We start from the raw sequence: 20,692 nt of genomic DNA, 5'->3' as shown, positions 1-20,692 counted from the left end.
AGAGGTCTTTTCCAATCTTAGTGATTCTATGATTCTATGATAAGACAGTGGCAACTTGTACTAAGCAACACTGCACCGAACTAAAATCCCTGTGTTAGAAGTATGAAGCTGAAGGTGCCGTTTCCTTGCCTCTTCAATGTTCGTTAGCACTGTTGGAAGAGGACTCTGAAGGGACCGGGTTGCCCCAGGTTTAGCTCTCAGCTTGTTAAGCTGGAATTGGTCCCACAGCTCCAGAAATGCCCGTGAGTCACGCCTGTCATTTGTGATCGCTTCTCTCTGGTTGTTGCAAGCCAGTTTAAGGCCATTCTGCCCCTTGCTGTCTGCCAACACTGGCACATGTGCAGGGAGGGAGCTCAGCTGCCCCAAAATGAACCCATTGGTGTTCACTGGGACCAGTAGCACCGGTGCTGAGCCCCAGCACAAACGCAGCCGAACCCAAAACCCTCAGTGAAGGTGCTTGTTTTTCAGGAGCTGCAAATGTGATGGGAGCAGACGTCACATTCAGCCAGCCAGCCCTTAGGCAGGGCCAGGCTTTCCCCGCAGCGATAACCTTATCACATATCCCTGTGTGCCGGGGGGGACGGAGCCGCTGCTGGCGGTGGCAAGGGGTGCAGCATGTTTGCCTTCAAATTCAGCGCTGGCCCTGCTCGGGGCTCAGGCAGCTGCAGAGGCAGAGCAGGTGGAGAAATAAAAACAGGCGGCGGATGTGAATCGAGGTGACCTTGACATACAAACGCACTTTGCCTGGCTGCTGGCTTGTGCTGCATGTAGGGAATGGGAAAACCTACCTACCTATGGAAACCTACCTTCCATTAAATCAGGGCTGAAGATGCTGAAAACTGATGCCGTTTGTGTGGTTTTCTTTCCCTCTCCCTAGAAGTGGGAATGTGCCAAGAGCAGGAGCTGCATTTCGCTTATTAGAGATCCAGGAGAAAGTCTCATATCTGGAAGCAGAGTGTGGCTGAGACTCCAGACTCCAGCAAGGACTGCAGAGCCACAACTGGATGGAGCTTTGGCCCTTCTTCGCTCAGTGCTGCATCCCTGGACACGTGGACAAGTGGTGGCTGTCCCATGAGCAGCCTTTTACCATCTCTCAGTGCATCCTGTGCTGCCTCCTAACCATCACACATGTTGTATAGAGCCCCACAGAGCAAATGGAAAGAAAAGTGAAAAGGGGAAAGAACCAGGAAGCGACTTTGAGCTTTTTTTTTTTTTTCCACTTCCTACACCTTTTATTCACTTTTTCCTAGGTTTTCTTTTCTTTTAGACAGAATTATACTGCCAGTAAAGTAGCATTTAAACATTTCAGTGGTCAGAAAACACAGCTCTGCCAGTTCAGTGCATTACATGAGCTCAGGGAGTGGTTTGAGGAAACCCATGGTGTGGTCAAGACCTGCAACGCTGTGAGTCTGGAGAAGGTTTGTGCCAGCCCTCACTGAGTGTGTGTTTATCTTAATTAAAAGCAGGGGACCTGAAGCATTGTCGAAGGGACAAAATAATTCCCAGAGCTTTCCCTGAGATTAATTTGGCGGATATTGGGTCTTCTTCATTGGTCAGATTCTCCCCTGTCCTCCACATCTATCACTCAACGCTGTTTAGATGAAGTTGCAGCAACTTTAAAGCCACCTCACACAGCAGGACCCGTCTCCAGCAGGATCAAATCCTCCTGCCTTTGCTTGTGAGAGCAATATTGCACTTGGCTGACTCTCCTGTAGGATTAGTGCTGTGGGACTGAGTAATGTCATCTTCCTTGCTGGTATCCGCATTTGGAGCAGAGATTGCATCTGTCCTGCTATGCTTCAAGCAGCAAGCGTGGTGTTACATAGACTTGTCTGCTGTGTTTAAAGCTCCCAGATACGGTCACGGATCCTCTCCTTCCCGCTCTCTGAAGCCACAGTCTCAGCTCAGCAACTGAGCAAAAAAGAAAGTATGATAAAAAGAGTCTGTGTCCTCAGTTCTCTTCTTTGTTTCTACGCTTTGAAGGCAGTTAAGGAGCAACAAAGTGCCCTAGGGCTGAGTGAGATTGGCCAAGGCAAGGGGAATTTTGGAAAGCACATTATCTGTGATGCTCAGTCAACTTCTGCCAGAGACTCTGGTGTAAAACATCTGAAGTTGTACTGGGAAGACAGCCCTCTCCTATATGGAATTCCTCTGCCCAAATGTGGACATCCACACCCCAGTGGTCTGTACTCCTCTGTACATGATGGAGATGAAAAAAACATTTCAGGATGCTTTATTTCCCTGAAGCCTCTGTGTAAACTGAATCACACTAGCTGCACCTAAGAAATGCCTATTCTTTCCATGGACTCCAACTGGTCCTGTGGGAACCAGATCCATGCAGAGAGAGATCAGTGTCTCCTGTTTACTGAAGGCTTTCCTCGTCGTTCTGGGATGACGATGGAGCTACAGCTCCCTCTGATTCATGATTCTGCATCCGTGACAGCCTGATGAACCGTCCCTCACCAGCTTTGTCATTTCTAGCTGTGTTTCTGGAAGGAGAGCTGGTGGCAACAGGGTTGCAGGGTGACAATCCACGTCCATGGCTAAGCTCTGTCCCAAAGGGGACATCCCATGATATCTCTCCCCTGATGGAACATCTCTCATCCAGACAAGTGTGTTGGGACAACTCAGAAACCCCTCTCACAGCAAAGAAAACGGTGAAAAAGGACAGGGAATCGCTCTGTTCCTCACCAGTCCCTGGGCAGTTGCATAAACTGCCGGCAGCCTCTTGCTCCATCAGTTTTCCGCTCTCTGCTCTCCTACCACTCAAAATCCTGCTGTGTCCAGGGCTTGCTGGCTGCCACAGCAGCAGGATAGCCCGTGGCTCCCACCCATGAGGGCTCATGCTTGGCATTTATTCATCCATAACTCAGCTGCGCTAGCGTACAGTGTGGATAACTGCTGTCTCTCTGCAGCCAGTCCTGCGGGTTAATGCTAGTATAATAAACTCTCTTTCTCCAGCTTTTTTCTCGGAGTGCTAAGCACGAACTCCCATCCACAAACCCACGTGAGTTGTAATTATTCATCCCTAACCCTGCACATTAAATACTCCCCAAGCTGTGCTCCAGGAGGTCAGTTGCCAGCAGCCGGGACACGAGGCTGTGGTAAACCATAGCAGCACTTCTGGCACGGAGACAGCATCCCGCAGTCTTGGAGAGGAAAACACAGATTGTGGCTGGGCTGAGCAATGCAAAGACCAGTGACGATAGGGGGGAAATTGCAAAAATAAAGCAAAGTGGCAGCTGAGTTTGCAAGGAGTGTATCTGTGCTGTGGCAGCGGGGCTGAAATGACGGTAAAGCTGTTATTAGCATTTCCCTAAGGGGAGTGATTAGGAGCTAGCAAGATGCTGTTGACAGGAATATTGTCTGCAGTGTGGGGCAGCTAACGAGAAAGATGGGTCTTGTGATCCCAGAGAGAATGGGATGCTGGAGAGTCGCTGCTATTTTCAGCCTGGCTTTCTAAAGAAAGGAGGGTTTTTTGAGTTTCTCTGTGTTCTCCCAAAATAAAGGTGCATGGAGGCTGCTTTTGCCATTCCTCCTTCTACTGAGCATTAGACTCAGGGGCTGCATCGTCCTCTGGCTCTATCCTCCCCCTGCGGACACCACGCTTTCGAGCAGAAGGAATTTGGAGGTGATCTGGGGACAAGTGCTCCTCACTCACTTACTCCCTGCTCATGCTGGTTCCCCAAACCATTAGGGCATGACATGGCTGTCCCTGGGCTGAGGCACAGAGACCTCAAGTCCAGAACTTAAAGAGGGCCTACAGGAAAGCTGGGGAGGGACTCTTATCATGGAGTGCAGGGATGGGGTGAGGGGGAATGGTTTTAAGCTGAAAGAGGGGGAGTTTAGATTAGATATGAGGAAGAAATTTTTTACAATGAGGATAGTGAAGTGCTGGTACAGGCTGCCCCAAGAAGTCGTGGCTGCCCCGTGGCTGCAGGTGTTCAAGACTAGGTTGGATGAGGCATTGAGCAACTGGATCCAGTGGGAGGTGTCCCTGCTTATGGCAGTGGGGGTTGGAACTGCATGATCTTTAAGGTCCCTTCTATCCCAAACCATTCTATGATTCTATGTGACTTAAAGCACCTCTGACTACCTCATCTGGAGTACTGTGTCCAGTTCTGGAATCCTTGACATAAGAAGGGTATGGAACTGTTGGAACGGGTCCAGAGGAGGCTACAAAGATGGTCAGAGGGCTGGAGCACCTCCCATACGAGGACAGGCTGAGAGAGTTTGGGTTGTTCAGCCTGGAGAAGAGAAGGCTCCAAGGAGAACTTAGAGTGACCTTCCAGTACCTGAAGGGGGCTACAAGAAAGCTGTGGAGGAACTGTTCACAAAGGCTTGTAGAGATAGAATGAGGGGCGATGGGTGTGAACTGGACAGAGGCAGATTTAGGCTTGACATAAGGAAGATCTTCTTCATGGTGAGAGTGGTGAGGCACTGGATCAGGTTGCCCAGGGAAGTTGTGGCTGCCCCATCCCTGGAGGTGTCCAAGGCCAGGTTGGATGGAGCCTTGGGTAACCTGATATAGTGAGTGGTGTCCCTGCCCATGGCAGGAGGGTTGGAATTAGATGATCTTTAAGGTGCCTTCCAACCCAAACCATTCCATGATTCTATGAGTATGGACCTTGTGGACTTGTTAGACAATCACGTCCTTCTCTGCCTTCTGGTGGGAGCTGGTCCTGCTCATGCCAAAGTTATTGCAAAGATACCACAAGTGCTAGAGAAACAGAAAAAAATGTACGTTTCTGTCCAGAATTTGTTTCCTCATGTCTTTTCGGAATGGTTGTGAGCAAATGTGCGTGTCGTTTCATGGGAGGAGTAAAGGCTGAGGGCAGTTGGAAAGGCAAACTCTCACAAGTGCCTTCCCATCATTTGCTCACTTGAATCACTAGTTTCTCCCAGACTCTGCAAAGTTTTCTTGCTTTTGAAAGGACAGGATTTCCTAAGCAGTTTCAGCTCTGTGCCTTAAGGAATTGTAGGCAATGATTCATCAGAGAGACAACACATCCTAAACAACTAGAAGGTCAACTGCTTCTTAAGGCAAAAATATTTTGCAGTGTTTTATAGCCATATCTGGGAAAACAGAGCTCTTCTATGGCTAAACCGGGCAAATAATACATTGAGAAGAATTTCTTGTCATCAGTGCTCATTGCCTTTCTCACAGAAACATCACACGCTTTACATACTGTAACAAAATGTAAGTTTTATTCTGTTTTATTAGTAATGGATGTGGAATAGCCAGTTGAAGAGTTGGACTGATGTATCTTTCTCTTTTGACCAGTGTGTAATATTCTAACTACAGTCCAGATGTGACATTTACACTGAAAAAATACTTACGGATTTGACCTCATACTCAAAAAAATTTCTAGTACAAATACAGTTAGTACATAAAAAATGAGCAACAAAAAAAAATAACAATCCCAGAAACTGTAACAGCACAGATTTGTTATGGCCTTGAGTTAAGTTCAAGTATTTCCCAGTGGAATGCAATGCAAGCAAGAAGGTAATCTGGCTTTTACGCGGGACATTCCTGGCCCTGAATGGTAAGAATAGAAATATCAGTGTGGGCACTTTATCCGACCAAGTTTAGCTAGAGGGTCAACTTTTACGATTAGTTCAGCTACAAAGCTAAACCCGTCTTGTGTGTGAACAAAACTACTAACTTGTATAAGAAAAAGCAAAGCTTTACTTACGCTGCTGGCATTTCTTCTGGGGCCAGCACTGCCTGTAGTCTAATGGAAATCCCTCAAGCCACCAGTTTAGTTTGAAACAGTTGTGATGGGGATTTTGCTTATAGTTATGCTTATTTTGTCTCCCTATCCTTTTCTTTCCCAAACTAACATGATGAATTTGCTCCTGCCCTGAAAGGAGTCATTCCTTCAGAAATATTAATGTATTTTGGTTGCCTTTGTGGCAGTGACTCAATGGAAAGATACAATATCCTAAAGGCTTTAGAGACCAAGGAGTGGAGGAGGAAGGGGGGAAGTGAGCAACATATGTAATAAAAACAATCTTCTCTATTTCTAGGGCCATCTGACTCATGAAGGCTCCTGTGTGCAGCTCAGATGGCATCTAGGAGAATTGGGGTCTCTACTTCCCAGGGCTGGAGGAATTAGTGGTGTCCTCCGGGCTGGTTGGGACTTTTCAGGCTGCTCTGTGTCTCTCCCAGGCAGCTCACAGCACGAGAGCAGTCCTGCTGGCAATGTGCCCTTGTGCTTCTGTCCCTGTTAAAACACTTGGAAAACATGAGAATGCAAGATCGGTTCCTATTCACAATGAGTTTATGCAAGGAAGAGTTTCAAGCCCGACAGATGAGTTGGCTCAAAGAACGGCTGAGAGAGTGGTTACCCTGCCTCGCTGCCCAACGAGGAGATTGTATTGATTGCCCAAGTCTGCCCTGGCTGTAGTACTCATCAATATTGCAATTATTGGCTCTCGGTATGGAAAACAGTGTGTGCGTATTAAATGTGATGGTGACACCAGCTGGGAGGAGGCTACATATCTGCTGCAGGACAAACAGATCATTCAGAGCCCCCTTGATGCACTGGATCTGTGGTATGAAAATAAAAAGGCAGTTTGAAGGAGGGCAGGAAGATCTCAACTGTACTAGCACGTATCTGAAGAGGGGAGCAATCCCGATGCCTGCAGAAGATGGGGTTTTGGGAAAGACCAGGGTGGCAGATGGAGGAGGAGAGTGGGAAGGTGGCCCAAGGACCAGAACTTCCACACCCCTGGGAAGGTGTGGACTGGCGGGTGGTAGCTCAAAGACATCAAGGAAAACTATGATGAGAAAACAGCCCTTGGAGAAAGGTTGATGAGACAGGAGTTGTTTAACTTAGAGCAGGCTTAAGGGAGATGAGAACAGTCTTCAAACACCCAGAAACTTCTTCAGACACTAAAGGCATGAGATGGTCTCCATGTCTACTGAGGAGAGGAGATGCCAGGGGTTGCTGTGAGGGATGTTTGTGTTAGTCACTAAGGAGACATTTGATGGTGGCAAGGTGGCAAGAAGGTCCATGGTCCTCTCCAGCCCTGTTGCTTTAAGTATCTCTGAACCTGTGGCTGTGGAGCTCTGGGATCTACTCCCATCAGGCACTGACCAGGTATATTTTTGGGGAAGAGGGTATGGCCCTGCTGTATTAAATAGGTTTAATGAGTCAGTCAGGTCCCTGTGATCAGCTTCTGGAGGTTTTGCCTTAAAATCTGCCCCCTGCTTTTCCCACAGCGAGATGTTTGCTAGGATGGTTTCCAGAAACAAGAGCAAGGGAAGCAGACACACATTTCTGCATTTGGTGACTTGCAAGTGAGTCTGCTGGTCGGCAGGAGCTGAGGGGCTGGTCTGAGTCATCAGGAAATGCTCAAGTTGTGACTTGGGCTGAGGGAAGTGTCACTGGTACGGGCAGGAGAGATCCAAAATCCAGGCTCCTGCCCAGCACAGTCCCTTCTGGCATTGCGTGGGAAGAGCAAGTTTATCTGGGGCTGTAATATTGCTGCTCATCTCAAAGGAATCAGAAATGCCCAAGAAGCATCCAACCATCGCTCTTCTCATAATTTCCATCCCTCCCTTGGGATCATGAGTTTAAATACACTCTGATTCCCGTGGGACACAGGGTTGGCGATAAATGAGAAGTCACATTGATGTGGAGGACAAGCTTGTGCCCTGGACAGATGTAATTACTAGGGAACAAATTTCCACCCAGCAGCTTCTCTGCTTTCTTCCCCAGCAGCCCTGGGCTGTGGACCTGCGTGCATTCATCTTCATGGCAGCAGCACCACCAGCAAAGAGCCTCTCCTGCATTTCCTGGTGCAGGAGGAGAGCACATTCCCACACTCAAGACAAAGACCAACAGCACACTTGGATATGTCTGTCTCCCCACCACCATGGTGTGAACTTTCTGAACCTTTCATGCAAAAGTCATGGCAGAAAGGCCGTCTCTTGATGTGACAAATGCGTGTTTCTACTGACCGTTGCTGCTGGGGACACACACCAATCTCTTCCTGGATGCAGTTGTTCATTTTCAAGGGGAAGATCTCTAGCAGTGAGAGCAGGTAGCGCTCCAGGCACTTTACCAATGCCTTCTGCTGGACCAGGAACAAATTTGAAAGTGTTTGCTAGACTGTTGCAGAAAGCCATACTGAATATTTGCAGCTGGATACCTCATAGGATGTTTCTTTGCTTTCTTTTTAAACCTATGTTTTTTGTCATCAGCACAATTTTCTAATGGCATGGCACAGCTCCATCAAGGCTCCCAGAATCTGAAGGCCAAAGAGCTCGGCCACCTGGGAAACACGCATCCTCAAGGCTTTCAGAGACTGATCTCAAGGGCATAGACCTCACATAGATCCAAGGCACAGGGACCTGCACGTGAGTTTGGGTGGCTGGCATGGCCATCAGGGAACAGCTTGGCACAGGGATGTGTTTGGTAAGGATTTACTTCTTTTGTGTTAGGTTTGATCTTGAAGTCTTTGTCTATTTGAGTCCTCCACAGTGGTGAATCAACCGTTGGACTCCTGGCATGTTGTGAGAGCATCTCCCAAGCCACAGGCGTCTTGGCATCATCTCAGGGTAAGACCTGCCATGAGGCATGGCAGAGCAGGGCAGTGGCTGGTTTCAGTCTCTACCATTCAGCAGGACATGCTCCCTCTGCTCCTGGTGATGAGGTTTTCTTTCTATTAAGTGTTACTGGAGGGGACTAAGCCACAGCTCCGCAGCTGTGCAAGAGACACAGGATGAAACCACCCTGTCAAAGTATGTCCTCAGCACTAGCAGGAGCCTTGGAGCTCAGAAGCTTTGTTTTCACATGCCCCCAAACTCCTGTAGGTGCATGAAAACCACCCTACAACCAAACCAGACTCAAAAAGTTCCCCATAAACTAGTGAAAAGCTTCCTGCTAATGTCCTGGTCCTGCCCCACTGAAGCCAGATCTTCTGCTAAGCTCCTTAAGCAAGTGTGTGAAACCTGCCAGATCCCCAGAGGAGGCTGGAGGCTAGAAGCCCAAAGACTGTTCCAGGATGAGATCAGTCATAGTCCTGGACCAGCCGGGTTTTCCCAGGGAAGGTGGAAGGCTGTAACATTACCAGAGGGTTGATATTACATTTATATATCTCTTTCTATGTCTATATTCACACACACATGTTCATATGTGTCTGTATATATATGTACACGTACACACACACACATCATATACGCACTATGCATAGATCTGCCGCCTGCCACTATTTATAAGGGTTTGATCAAACAGAAAAACAAATTTGCCAACACTGATCTTCCAATCTCTACTAATAATCAGCAGTTAAGAAGTCTAAATCCTTTATGATTTTGTTTTCCTGGTTGCATAAAGGCACTTTCTGATGATGTGAAGCAGCAGTTGGTTAAAAACACTGGAACTGCACCGATTCCCATCACATCTGTAGCAAGTGCTACACAGGCACCAGTACGATGCACTGTCACTGCTTGCTCCAGCTGAGTAGTGTTTGATCGTATTTGCTTTTGGCTTCGACGCAGAGGAATAAAAGACGAAAACCTTCAGCACCGTGCTGTGCTTTGAGGTCTCCCTGTGTAAGACAGTCACCGTGTTTCTGCCTCATAACCTGATGTGGGTGCCAGCTCGTGGCTCGCAGCATCGAATGATGCCTTCATTCCCAGCAGTGCCTGCTGGAGCATCTAACAATTCAGGCAAGACATCAGCTGTCAGCGTGTCATGAAGGTTTATGCAATATGTCAGTTGTTTTGTCATCAAGGGATCAGAAATTAATTTTGATTAAGTATATTTAGTAATTAAACACTACCTGACCTACAGCGCTGTAGCCTCACCATGCAGGAGGGGAGCTGCTTGCTTTCTGCCTGACTTCTCTCCTGAGCCACCAGCAGCTCCTCTTCCCATCACGGTGTGTTGTCCAGTCTCTGTTGGGGTCTCCGGTGGTGACCAAAGGGGTGGGAGATGCGGGGGTTTGCTGTTGCTCACTGGAGATTCCCAGTGGAGAACATGTTGGAAACAGGGTAGAAATGTCTTTTGTTAATGTACTGGAAGACTAAATTGGTTTGAAACTCCTTTTTTTCTCTTAAATTCCATATAAAAATTATACCTGTGCCCTGTGGACAAACGCAAGACAATAACAAGAACCAGAAACAAACCAAAATAAAAAACCCACTTATGTTGCCCTCTCTCCTTTTAGACGAAGCTATATCCATACAGATGTCTTTCCATCCTTACTGCTTGAGCTCCCTTTCTCCAAGGAGGCCTTGGGTTTAGCACCTTGTTTCTCCTGGGCAGTGTTGACCCTGTTCTGCTCTACCACTGTGCCACCTGAGGCAGGACTGCTGGTTCGAGAAGGTTGTGTGTTGCCCTGGGTGCTGCTGTAGCTCTGAAATGCTATATCTAACTGCTCCTGGGCCACTCGCAAATGTTTGTGAAGGGTGGACAAGTCTGCTGGGAGGTTCTCATCCGGGCTGGTGCACTGCTGCTCCTGAGCGACGTTAGCTAAGTTCTGCTCATGAGCCATCAGGCTGTTGGGGATCTTGGTGGACTTCTCTGATTTCACTACCAGGTTGTACTCGGGAGGGCAGGAGATGTTCTTTGGGTAGGCGTAGTTGTAGGGAGGCTGCCTAAAGCTGTTGATTTTCCGGTTGCGAATAGCATCTCGGATGGTCCCAAACCCCAGGTGAAACATCTCACACATGTTCAGCAATAAGCACAGACAACTCACGACGTACATCACCAGGAGAAAGATGGTCTTCTCTGTTGGCCGGGACACAAAGCAGTCCACAGTGTGAGGGCAAGGGAGTCTGTTGCAGACGTAATAGGCTTCTACCTCAAAACCATAGAGTAAATACTGCCCTATCAAGAAACAAACTTCAAAAGAAGCCCTGGTAAGTAGCTGGAAGACATAGATTTTCATCAGTCCTTCCTGCTGGATGCGCCTCCTCCCATCATGCTTTTGTGGCTCTTTGCTTTTGGGCTTGGCTTTGGCTTTCTCGTGTTCTGCCGTGTCATCAGAGATCATGGGCTCCTCTTCGTCAGCCTCCATTGCGTCCTCCATGTTGCGCACCGCCTGCCAGTTCAAAGCAAACTGCTTCTTTTTCTTGAATCCCTTGAACTTCTTCTCCTCCTCCGCCGACCGGGCGATCCTGTGGATGGCATAGCCCAGGTACATGACCGAAGGGGTGGATATCATGATGATCTGGAAGACCCAGAACCTGACGTGTGACAGCGGCGCGAAGGCATCGTAACAAACGTTGTCGCAGCCAGGCTGCTTGGTGTTACAGGTGAACTTGCTCTGCTCATCGGAGTAGATGGACTCCCCTCCTACCGCTGTCAAGACGATGCGGAAGACAATGAGCACAGTGAGCCAGACCTTCCCCACGAAGGTGGAGTGATTGTGAATCTCTTCTAGCAGGCGGGTTAGAAAGCTCCAGCTCATGTTGGTCATAAGGGCTACTCAGTTATGACCTGCAGAAAGAAGAGGAAGAAGAGAATCATAGCTGTAAATAAACGTCCGATGCTGCAGTCAGTGATATTTCAAGACCAGGTTGAATGAGGCTTTGAGCAACCTGATCTGGCAGAAGGTGTCCCTGCCCATGGCAGGCGGGGTGGAACTGGATGGGCTTTGAGGTCCCTTCCAACCCAAAGTAGTCTATGATTTTATGATATGGCTGTGATATTGGCACATCTATGACCAATGAGGTCATTTTATCTCAAAAAAATAAGCACCTTTCATTGCTGCAGCCTTTCTCCCCAGGACCAGTGAGGGACCATGACATGGATCTGACTCCCACAGCATCAGGGAATGAGCTATGGCTAATGTGGGGACCTGCTGCACCACCATAATCGGAGGAAGGGACACCTGGTGGTACTAAATACACGTAGATTCACAACAGGGCAAGCCATGGCAGCTACTAGATTCACCATTACCTGCTTTGTTGCCTGTTTCAAGATGCTGCTCAGCTGTGAGAAGGGTTTGGGTAACTGTAAATTGAACACAAGACGCTACGGAAGCCACCCGGGTGCTAGAAGGTGTTCAACTTGTGATAATGTCTCATCACTGTAAGCTCAAGCGCCTGCACTGAAAGCAGGAGTGGGGGATGCTGCCCACATCACAGAGACTTGCGCTGCTGGAATATCTTCAACTATCAAACCCAGAAAAATGCAAAGAATCAGCAAAAGAATGGGAATATTTATGTTTGCAGGCTGATGGTCCTTTTAAGTTCCTTTTGAAAAAAAAAACCAAAACAAACCAAAACAAATGTTTAAACAAATGCAGACTGTTTTAAAAATAAACCTTGAAAAGCTTTCAGAGAAAAACATGAATTTATTAGAAGACCTGGACAGCTGGGGAGGAAGAGCTTGTAATAACCTTTTTCTGTTTCACTTAACTTGCAGTGGAGCTTCAGCCCTGGCTCCTTGGGTGACCCCAGGCATCATTAAAAGCAGGCAGCAATTTTACTGCTTGACTGGCAGCAGCCCTGACAGATACCTGGGTGTGAGAGGGAAAGGGAAAGCACCCAGCCCCAAGGATGCTGTGGCAGGGGACAGTGTGGCTGTCACACCCACGCTGCAGAGAATGGTCTCATCCTGGCACCCCTACATCCCTGATGTGAATCATCCTCCATCTCATCATGGAATTTACACACTTTGTTTGCACACAGACACCTGACGGCAGGTAGTAAATTGGGCATCCGAGAACCCAAACCCATCCATGAACTGGACCGCTGGGCTGAGACCAATAGCAGGAGGTTTAACAAGGCCAAATGCCGGGTCCTGCACTTGGGGCACAACCCTGGGCAGCTACAGACTAGGAGAAGTCTGGCTGGAAAGCTGCCTGGAGGAGAGGGACCTGGGGGTGTTGGTTGACAGCGACTGAACATGAGCCAGCAGGGGCCCAGGTGGCCAAGAAGGCCAATGGCATCTTGGCTTGGATCAGAAACGGTGTGACCAGCAGGTCCAGGGAGGTTCTTCTCCCTCTGGACTCGGCACTGCTGAGACCGCTCCTCAAATCCTGTGTTCAGTTCTGGCCCCTCACCACAAGAAGGATGTTGAGGCTCTGGAGCGAGTCCAAAGAAGAGCAATGAAGCTGGTGAGGGGGCTGGAGAACAGGCCTTATGAGGAGCGGCTGAGAGAGCTGGGGGTGTTTAGCCTGGAGAAGAGGAGGCTGAGGGGAGACCTCATTGCTCTGTACAACTACCTGAAAGGAGGTTGTGGAGAGGAGGGAGCTGGGCTCTTCTCCCAAGGGACAGGGGACGAGAGGGAATGGCCTCAAGCTCCGCCAGGGGAGGTTTAGGCTGAACATTAGGAAAAAAATTTTTACAGAATGGGTCATTGGGCACTGGCAGAGGCTGCCCAGGGAGGGGGTTGAGTCACCTTCCCTGGAGGTGTTTAAGGGATGGGTGGATGAGGCGCTGAGGGACATGGTTTAGTGATTGGTAGGAATGGTTGGACTCGATGATCCGGTGGGTCTTTTCCAACCTGGTGATTCTATGATTCTATGATAGACCCCAACCCTACCCCTCAATGCCTCCGTGGCTGAGTGGAGGTGAATATCCCAGAGGGAAAATGATGCCATGAGACATGAGCCTGGTCCTAGCCTGGCTTTGCACCACTTTTATGTGGAGACACAAAATGATGCCCTAAGGTTTCCATGGCACATGCCAGGCTTTAAACTCTTCACTCAGGCTAGACACAGGGTGGGAGCAGCCACCAGCACCAGCCACGGGCACAGCCCCATGAGGGAGCAAGAAATGGACCATGCCTTGCTCTGTTCTCCATGTCAAGTCCTTCTGGAATGTGATTTTGCTCACGCTGTTTCTTAGGATGGAAGCCAAGCAGAGCTGATTTGCTCAGCGCTCGCCTTCACACCGCCCCAGGAGGTAGCAGCACCGTCTGACGCTTGAGATGCAGCAAAATTCTTCCACTGTCGAGGGCTCTTGAGAACAGGCAGATGGAATTTTCTAACCCTGCTATTTCTAGATCAAACAAATCCTCTGCGAACCCAAACCTTCAAGTCTTCACACGCCAGACCAGGACTGCAGGAGCACTGCAGATGGTGTTATTCTTATCCTGTAGCTGGAGAAACTGAGGCAGGGAGCAGAGAAACAGTTCAATCCAGGCTGGGCAATAAGCCAGAAGAAGAGATGGGGAAGTTCTCCTCTCTGCCTTCAGCTTACATGGCAAAGAACAGCCCTTAAAGCTGCTGGGACCAAAATCTTCATCTCCTGCCCCAAAAGTGATGCTTTGCACCCAACAGTCAGTACAGAAATGCTGCTGCAGACAGGACAATTCAGACACTGCAGAACAGCATGGAAAGAAAGAGCCACAAATCTATGATGTTTTATTGAAGTGGTTGGATTATTTGGGGGTGAGACGGGAAAGCATCTCCTCTGAGTGCCTTTTTGCTTCTTTACACTCAATGGGTTCACTTCAAAGTGTCTTTGCTCCTTCCTCTGATATGCGTCTGCATTCAGATATAGACAAAATGGGGTGTTAAATGATTTGCAGGATTAATCCAGGTGCTCGGCCAAGCTCCCGCTGACAGGGGGCTGGGAAGGGAAGACCCTGCTGAGTGCAGTGATGACCCCACGTGGGACACGCTGCATCCGTCTGTGGAGCATCTGGGTCCCACCAAGGCAGGGCTGGGGCACCTAGGTCCCAGCTTGGCTGGCCCTGTGCAGGCATTTGGCCACCTCCTAGTTCCCATCTGCATCCACAGTTGCCTGCAAGCCCTAAACTCTTCTAAAATGCAGGCTTCAAATATCCTGTAGAGCAGTTCATTTGTAATTTCAGTGCTCACCTGAAGGGTTTATGAGATTTCCACCAGAGATAAGTTACCATTTTGCAAGTCTTCCTCAAGGACACAGTTCCCAAAGCTCAGAGTCACCTCCTAACAACAGTTTTGCTTGGGCAGGAAGAGTTTAGCCAAGGTCCTGGTGGCTTTTGGAGTAAATGTTCAAGATTTAACCCGATATTAGTCAAGGTCACTAGCAAAGCACCCACTGTCTTCTCTGAGAGATAGATTTTGGAAAGGAGCACCCAGTAGTGTTGCTTCAAAGCACTCACAAACCTCCTGAGTCAGGGAAATGGAGAGAAATTGCAAAATAACCAAAAGTGGCAGCTTGTTGCTTTGAGAAGACCCCCTGCAGTTATCAGCTACCAGCCCAAAGTGTTGGTCCTGCTGGTGACACTAGTGTGCTGGTGACACATCTGGATCTGCAGGAACATCTGCAGGAAACAGCCTTGAGCTGTGTCTGCACCCCTGGGGACCTCACAGTTGCCTCTGTGTGTGATCACACCTTGATGTTATCAATGCTCCTATCTGCCCACCCCTCTCCTGGCACCAGATTTGAAAGCAGGAGTTAAAAATGAGTTTTAAAACCCTCCTAAACCGTGAGTTAAACTTCCTGTCATTTTTGAGGCTCACTGGCTGGAAAGATCATACTATGAGATTTCAATGTCTTTAATTGCTTGAGGGGCTTAGTACACAATTATATTTTTGAATCAATTATAAGGCAAACAAGCTTTGAAGGCAGGATTCATTCACACCGCTTTTGCTGCTGAATAGGACGGTGCAAAGAAAAGACTGTGTCATCTCCTCATGATGCCAACTAGCAAAGCACAAAAACTGGATTTTTGCACCTTCCATGTGCTTCACACCTAATTCCTCCATGCAGTGGAAAAGTTACACAGTCCAGCTCCATGGGAAAGAAAGCCTGTGTGGATCTGCAGCAGGCAGATGGATTAGTTTAGGCACATGAGAGGACCCACCATCCCTCTGGCTTTGAAATCCATTCATTTAATCATCTCTCTTCACACCTTCTTTCCCAGCTAGCTGACACACAGCATATGAAACGCACGCAGGGTACAAGTTTCATTTTGAAACAGCTACACAGAGGGGTGTCTGGACCTCTCAGCCTGCCAGCAGCCTTTCCAGTGCCTTTGACTCAGCCTTAAAATATCTCCAGGTACAGGAATGAGCTGTTGGCTCCATGTTCTCATCACTATTACTTCCCAAAACTTGCTGACTCCTCTGCGCAATTGCAAACACAACTGTCAGAACTGGGAAAACTTTAAAACTGGAGTCTAAAAGAAGCGGAAAGGAAAAAATAAATAGGAAAAAAAATATCTGTGCTAGCTGGATGTCCTTCCTCTCTGCACATTTCCCATACCGTTGCTTAATCTTCAGGGAAAACAATGGGGAAAATATCTTACTTACAGAGCCATGGTGCTTCTCATGACGGCTTTCCCTCCTCTGCCGACATTCCTGTGCCGGCAGCCCTCTGCCTTGTCCTAGATAAACTCCCGCTGCCTCGCTCCAGCCATGCCCCAGCAGTTGGAAAACAGAGCTCAAGAGAAGTATTTAATGCGCTGTCGAACCCCGCCCCTGCAGGGCACCCACTGCTGGGAGGTCCTGCCCGCACCGCCAGCACCTCTACAGCTGGTCCCACCACCGCTTTTGGCTCCTCGTCCCCTCGCCAAGCCTTGGGAGAAGGAGGGAAGGTGCTATCTACATATATAGGAGAAGAAAGGGGCATTGGTTTTAAATCCAAACAAGCTGCCGGGTCTGGTTTTAGGAACGCTGCCTGCAATTTTGCTGCCAAGCTCCTGAATCGGTTGGAAATAAATTAATAGCATCAGTTAGCGGCACTGGTAACATATTTGTAAGGCAGAGAGCGTGGCTAACAGGGAACATGTGGAAAACACATTTTGGCAAAAGCTTTATGGTTGTTGGGGGAAAAAATAAATAATAATTTTTAAAAAGGCACAGCTCAGTGGTAAAAAATGCTTTGAGGCTCCGGCTTTGCTGTACCTGCAAGTGAGGCTTTCTCTGAAAGAGATGGTGCACCTCACTCCAAGCTGATGGATGGGAGCAGAGAGCAGATGAAGGATGGGGAAGGGTTTTTGAGCACACATGGTGCTTTTGGGGCTTCTTTGCAGAAGTAAGAAAAAATAAGAAGTGATATGGGAATGCATGTGAAGCCTAAGGCGAGTGGAGAAGAAACTCTCCATCCTGATGGTCCAAGGATTGCCTCTCGCTCCTGCTTTGTCCATGGGGAGCTATGTCATTGCTGCCCCAGTGGGATCAGGGCTCCAGGGAGCTGCTGAGGTGGAAGTGGAAAGTCAAGGCAGAAAGGCTGCCCAGAAGCCATTGAGAAGGAGAAGGAAAGAAGCCACAGCAGCTGATGGTCTGGTGAGCGGCATATTCTCCTGGATAATGCTTGAAGGTTGCTCTGTGAGAGCCCAGGAGCGTGTGAGTCTCTGCTGACACCAGAACTTGGCTGCATGACGTGACCCCATTAGGGCTAATGAGGTCTCCTGGGTGTATAGCATTTCTGGACACGCTGCAGTAACTTTCCTGAAGGTTTTAAATCACAAACTAATTACTCATACATAGCGATAAATTCATTTGCTGTTCACAAGTAGTTCTCTATGCTAGGCAGGTGAGAAAAGCCCTATAAATAGCTACGTTGGGTGTAAGGATGAACATGCCTTTGAGGGATTATGCCACACCAGGGAAGCTAGGGTTTGGGGAGGCATTTCGGGGGAAATAAGCCTCTAAAAGGATAAATTATCACAACCCTGGCTGCATGCTTCAACATAAGCATATAGTGCACCAAGAAAACTTGCATTCTCAAAGGACATGGGAAGACAGGGAGATAGAGGAAAGAGACAGGGTTGGAGATCTCCTTCAGCAACGCCCCAATCTCCCTCGAGATCTTCCATCAGGACCTCTCTGAGGAGAAGAAAATATGCAACGAGCCAAAGCCATGTTACCCCTGCGTGTTCCCAGGGCTGCGTTTGGCCTCCAGCATGCCAGGGCAGTGACCTCCTCACCCACATGGTCCTTCAAGTCTGGACACAGTGCAGTGGGTCACCCTGTGGTCGCTACCATAGGGGCCATGCATGGTCCTCAGGTGGTCCTCAGGTCTGCAGCTTCCACCAAATGTCACAGCACCTAGTTCTAAAAGACAAATCCTGTGATATCCCTCAGACCTGAGGGTTTGCCACCAACATCTCGTTCCCATCAAAGAACTGTGGTGGAACTTCCACCCACAGGACGGAGCTGCAGGGAAGTATTATTAGCTATTTAAAAATAACTAGCTGAGAACAACTTCCAGTCTCCGCAGGACTGCGGGCAGCAACTTAGAGATGAAACACAGCTCAGCACGGTCCTTGTCCCAGGGGTCCTGCAGCCTTTCCAGGCTCTTTGCTTTCTAAGCACACAGTTATTTATACACACAGCAATCTTGTCTCGTGGAAATTTTTGGGGAGGCATCTGTGCTTCAGGCGAGCCAAGCAACATCCACTCCTGCTCCAGCCTCCTGCCCAACAGGTCCAGCCATCACACTGACAGGGATCGAGTGGTTCCCACCACCAAACCATCACCTGCTGGCTGAACCATTGCCCAGGGAAGGAGCCAGAGGGCTGGAGGCATTTTCTGCTGCGTGCTTTAGCTGGGTCTTCACCATTGGAACAAGTTGTGTGATGTGATAAAACCTTGTATGATTCCAAGTGCTGCTGGGAGTCACATCTCCAAGGCCCCTCTCCACCAGAGATCTGGTGTAACGTCTCTCTGCTATGTCAGTATTAGTAGCAACCATAATTATCCATCCTGGCCACAAATCTATGAAGCTCTGTACTGTATTGTGCTGAGAATTCGTGGTCTTCTCTAACTTTCACCTCTCGGATTTAGTTAGATCTTAGTTTTAAAACTAAGTGAAATGAAGAAACACATCTTTGCTCAAATGATAAACCTGCTTCTTAAAACCAGACCCGAGAAGCGACATCACTATGTGGAGACTAATGTCACATAATAGAAATAAATTCTAGTGGGAGGTGTCCCTGCCCATGACAGGGGGGTTGGAACTGGATGATCTTCAAGACCCCCTCCAACCCAAATCATTCTATGATTCTGTGAAATTAAGAATGTCAAGGTTTTATCTTATGGGAAATTGTTGGATTTGGGCTTAGGAGACTACAGAATTTCATGTGTGAGAAGGAAAAAATATTTGAATACCACAAGTGAGGTCAAAGACCGAAGTAGCAGTTTTAAATCAGATCTCTTCTTCTTCAGCTAACTTCACTAACCTTTTTTCTTTGGATGTGTGATGCAGGACACATTCACCCTTGGTGGCTGTGGGTGCCAGCTACTCTGAAAGAGGTTTATGATGGAAAAGGGTGGCAAAGGCACTGCCTAACATGAAGGATGGTTGATAGGACAAGGTAAACTATGTGCTGTAGAGAGCTCCAAGCTTGTATCTCACTGGGGCATCATCAAGGCTGCTTTCCATTTCCTGATGGGAAAGAGGCCATCAGCACCAATTGGAGCTCTTTCTTCATGCCTGGAGTCTCCAGAGCCTTCAGCAACCCAAGGATCCAAGTTGTGTCATTGCCTGCTGGTGTGCTGACTGGGCTGGGGACTTCTGCTGGGACAGAGAGCCATGTCTTTTCTGTTAAGATGATTCAGGACAGGCCAGTCCCTTCCAGCAAGGGCAGAATCGATGTGGTGGGATATGACTTGGGTTTATGTCTGGACAGACCATCCCCTGGGACAACCTCTCTTCCCAGCCACAGAAACAGCTCATTTACTCATGAAAGAGTAACTTAACCAACACCTCTGTTTATGGATGGTGGTATGAGGGCCAATGACCCACCCAGGAGCTGTAATGCAGAGATGGGAGGGAGCAGGTGGGAACATCTGCAGCTCTGCTCGACTCAACCATCCCAGTCAAGGATCTCTGAGCTCCCTTTCAGTCTCATCACTTAATCCAGAAAAAAACCCCAACACCTTAGTTGTGCAAACTTCCCTCCTTAACCCAGAGCTTTGAGCATATTCCAAGGCTTGGGACTAATCAGGACTTGCCATTGCTGCCAAAAACTCAACTCTCTTAAAAAACAAATGTATGGGCGTCAGAAGAAGCTGTGCCAGTGTTTGTTCCTAAAATCTTCTTCACAAATCCCTGTGTGGACTTTTCAGAGCAGTGGTGATGACAACCCCAACACAAATCTGCATTTGAATGACATAGAGTCAGGGCTTCTATCTATTCATTGTCAGGTTAATTTTTCTTCTGCATCCAGCTCTGCTTGTTGGATGAACCTAAAGAGGTTTTGATCTAGATCAGGACATTGTAGTTGGATGCTGGCTCTTGCAAGAGCCAAACCAAGAAAATTGGATGTCACGTTTTGCTGAAGCCCATGGGGATTTTGGCTGCACAATGTAAGGATGTTTGAAAATGAGGTGACAGCTGCTTTCTTTCATGCACTCTGAAAATACAGCCTCTGTCTCTGAATTGCCATGAAATTTGGACCCTGGTTGTGCCTCAGTTAGCCCAGAAGACAGAATTTCTGTTACGTTTGCACTGGCTCATGATTGGAACAAAAAGCCAGAGCTGTTAGCTGAATGAATGCTGTTTCTGCTGAAAAACAGCAAAATGTTTCCTTTGGAAGTCACTGACTGGTGACTGTGGAAAGGTAAAAGCACTTCATTTTGAGAATGACAAATTAAATAGTCTGATATGGTTAAAGATTTAAGTTCCAAAGTACAAAAGCCCAGAGGTTTAAATCGAGGATGGAGATCAGAAGCAATTAATTCCAGCCCTTCCCAACTGAAAACTTTGCTGTGATGAACACATTCTTGAGATAAATTTCAGTGTTGATAAAAACACATATTTTTTCTGACGGGAACCTTTCTACTGAAGTTT

General features: G+C 48.1%; 2 protein-coding genes across 5 annotated transcripts in view; one reads left to right on the top strand and one right to left on the bottom strand.

Moving 5' to 3' along the window:
* C6H1orf35 (chromosome 6 C1orf35 homolog) overlaps positions 1 to 20,692 on the top strand; it is a 404,048-nt gene that overhangs the window by 328,605 nt on the left and 54,751 nt on the right. The window lies entirely within an intron of this gene.
* Positions 8,271 to 20,692, bottom strand: part of GJC2 (gap junction protein gamma 2) — a 39,580-nt gene continuing 27,158 nt past the window's right edge. For 3 of the 4 annotated variants that reach the window (XM_069859193.1, XM_069859192.1, XM_069859191.1), the window contains one exon: positions 8,271 to 11,453. In XM_069859193.1, coding sequence (XP_069715294.1) covers positions 10,186 to 11,433 — 1,248 coding nt within the window. In that variant the 5' untranslated portion in view covers positions 11,434 to 11,453 and the 3' untranslated portion in view covers positions 8,271 to 10,185. Of the gene's footprint in view, positions 11,454 to 16,206; positions 16,351 to 20,692 lie in introns of those variants that run through there. The other variant, XM_069859194.1, reaches the window with a different exon arrangement.

This window comes from Phaenicophaeus curvirostris, chromosome 6, assembly GCF_032191515.1.
Source record: "Phaenicophaeus curvirostris isolate KB17595 chromosome 6, BPBGC_Pcur_1.0, whole genome shotgun sequence".
Taxonomy (NCBI): Eukaryota; Metazoa; Chordata; class Aves; order Cuculiformes; family Cuculidae; genus Phaenicophaeus; species Phaenicophaeus curvirostris.
The sequence above is the reverse complement of the archived record's forward strand: the minus strand, read 5'-3'. Positions and strand labels throughout refer to the sequence as shown.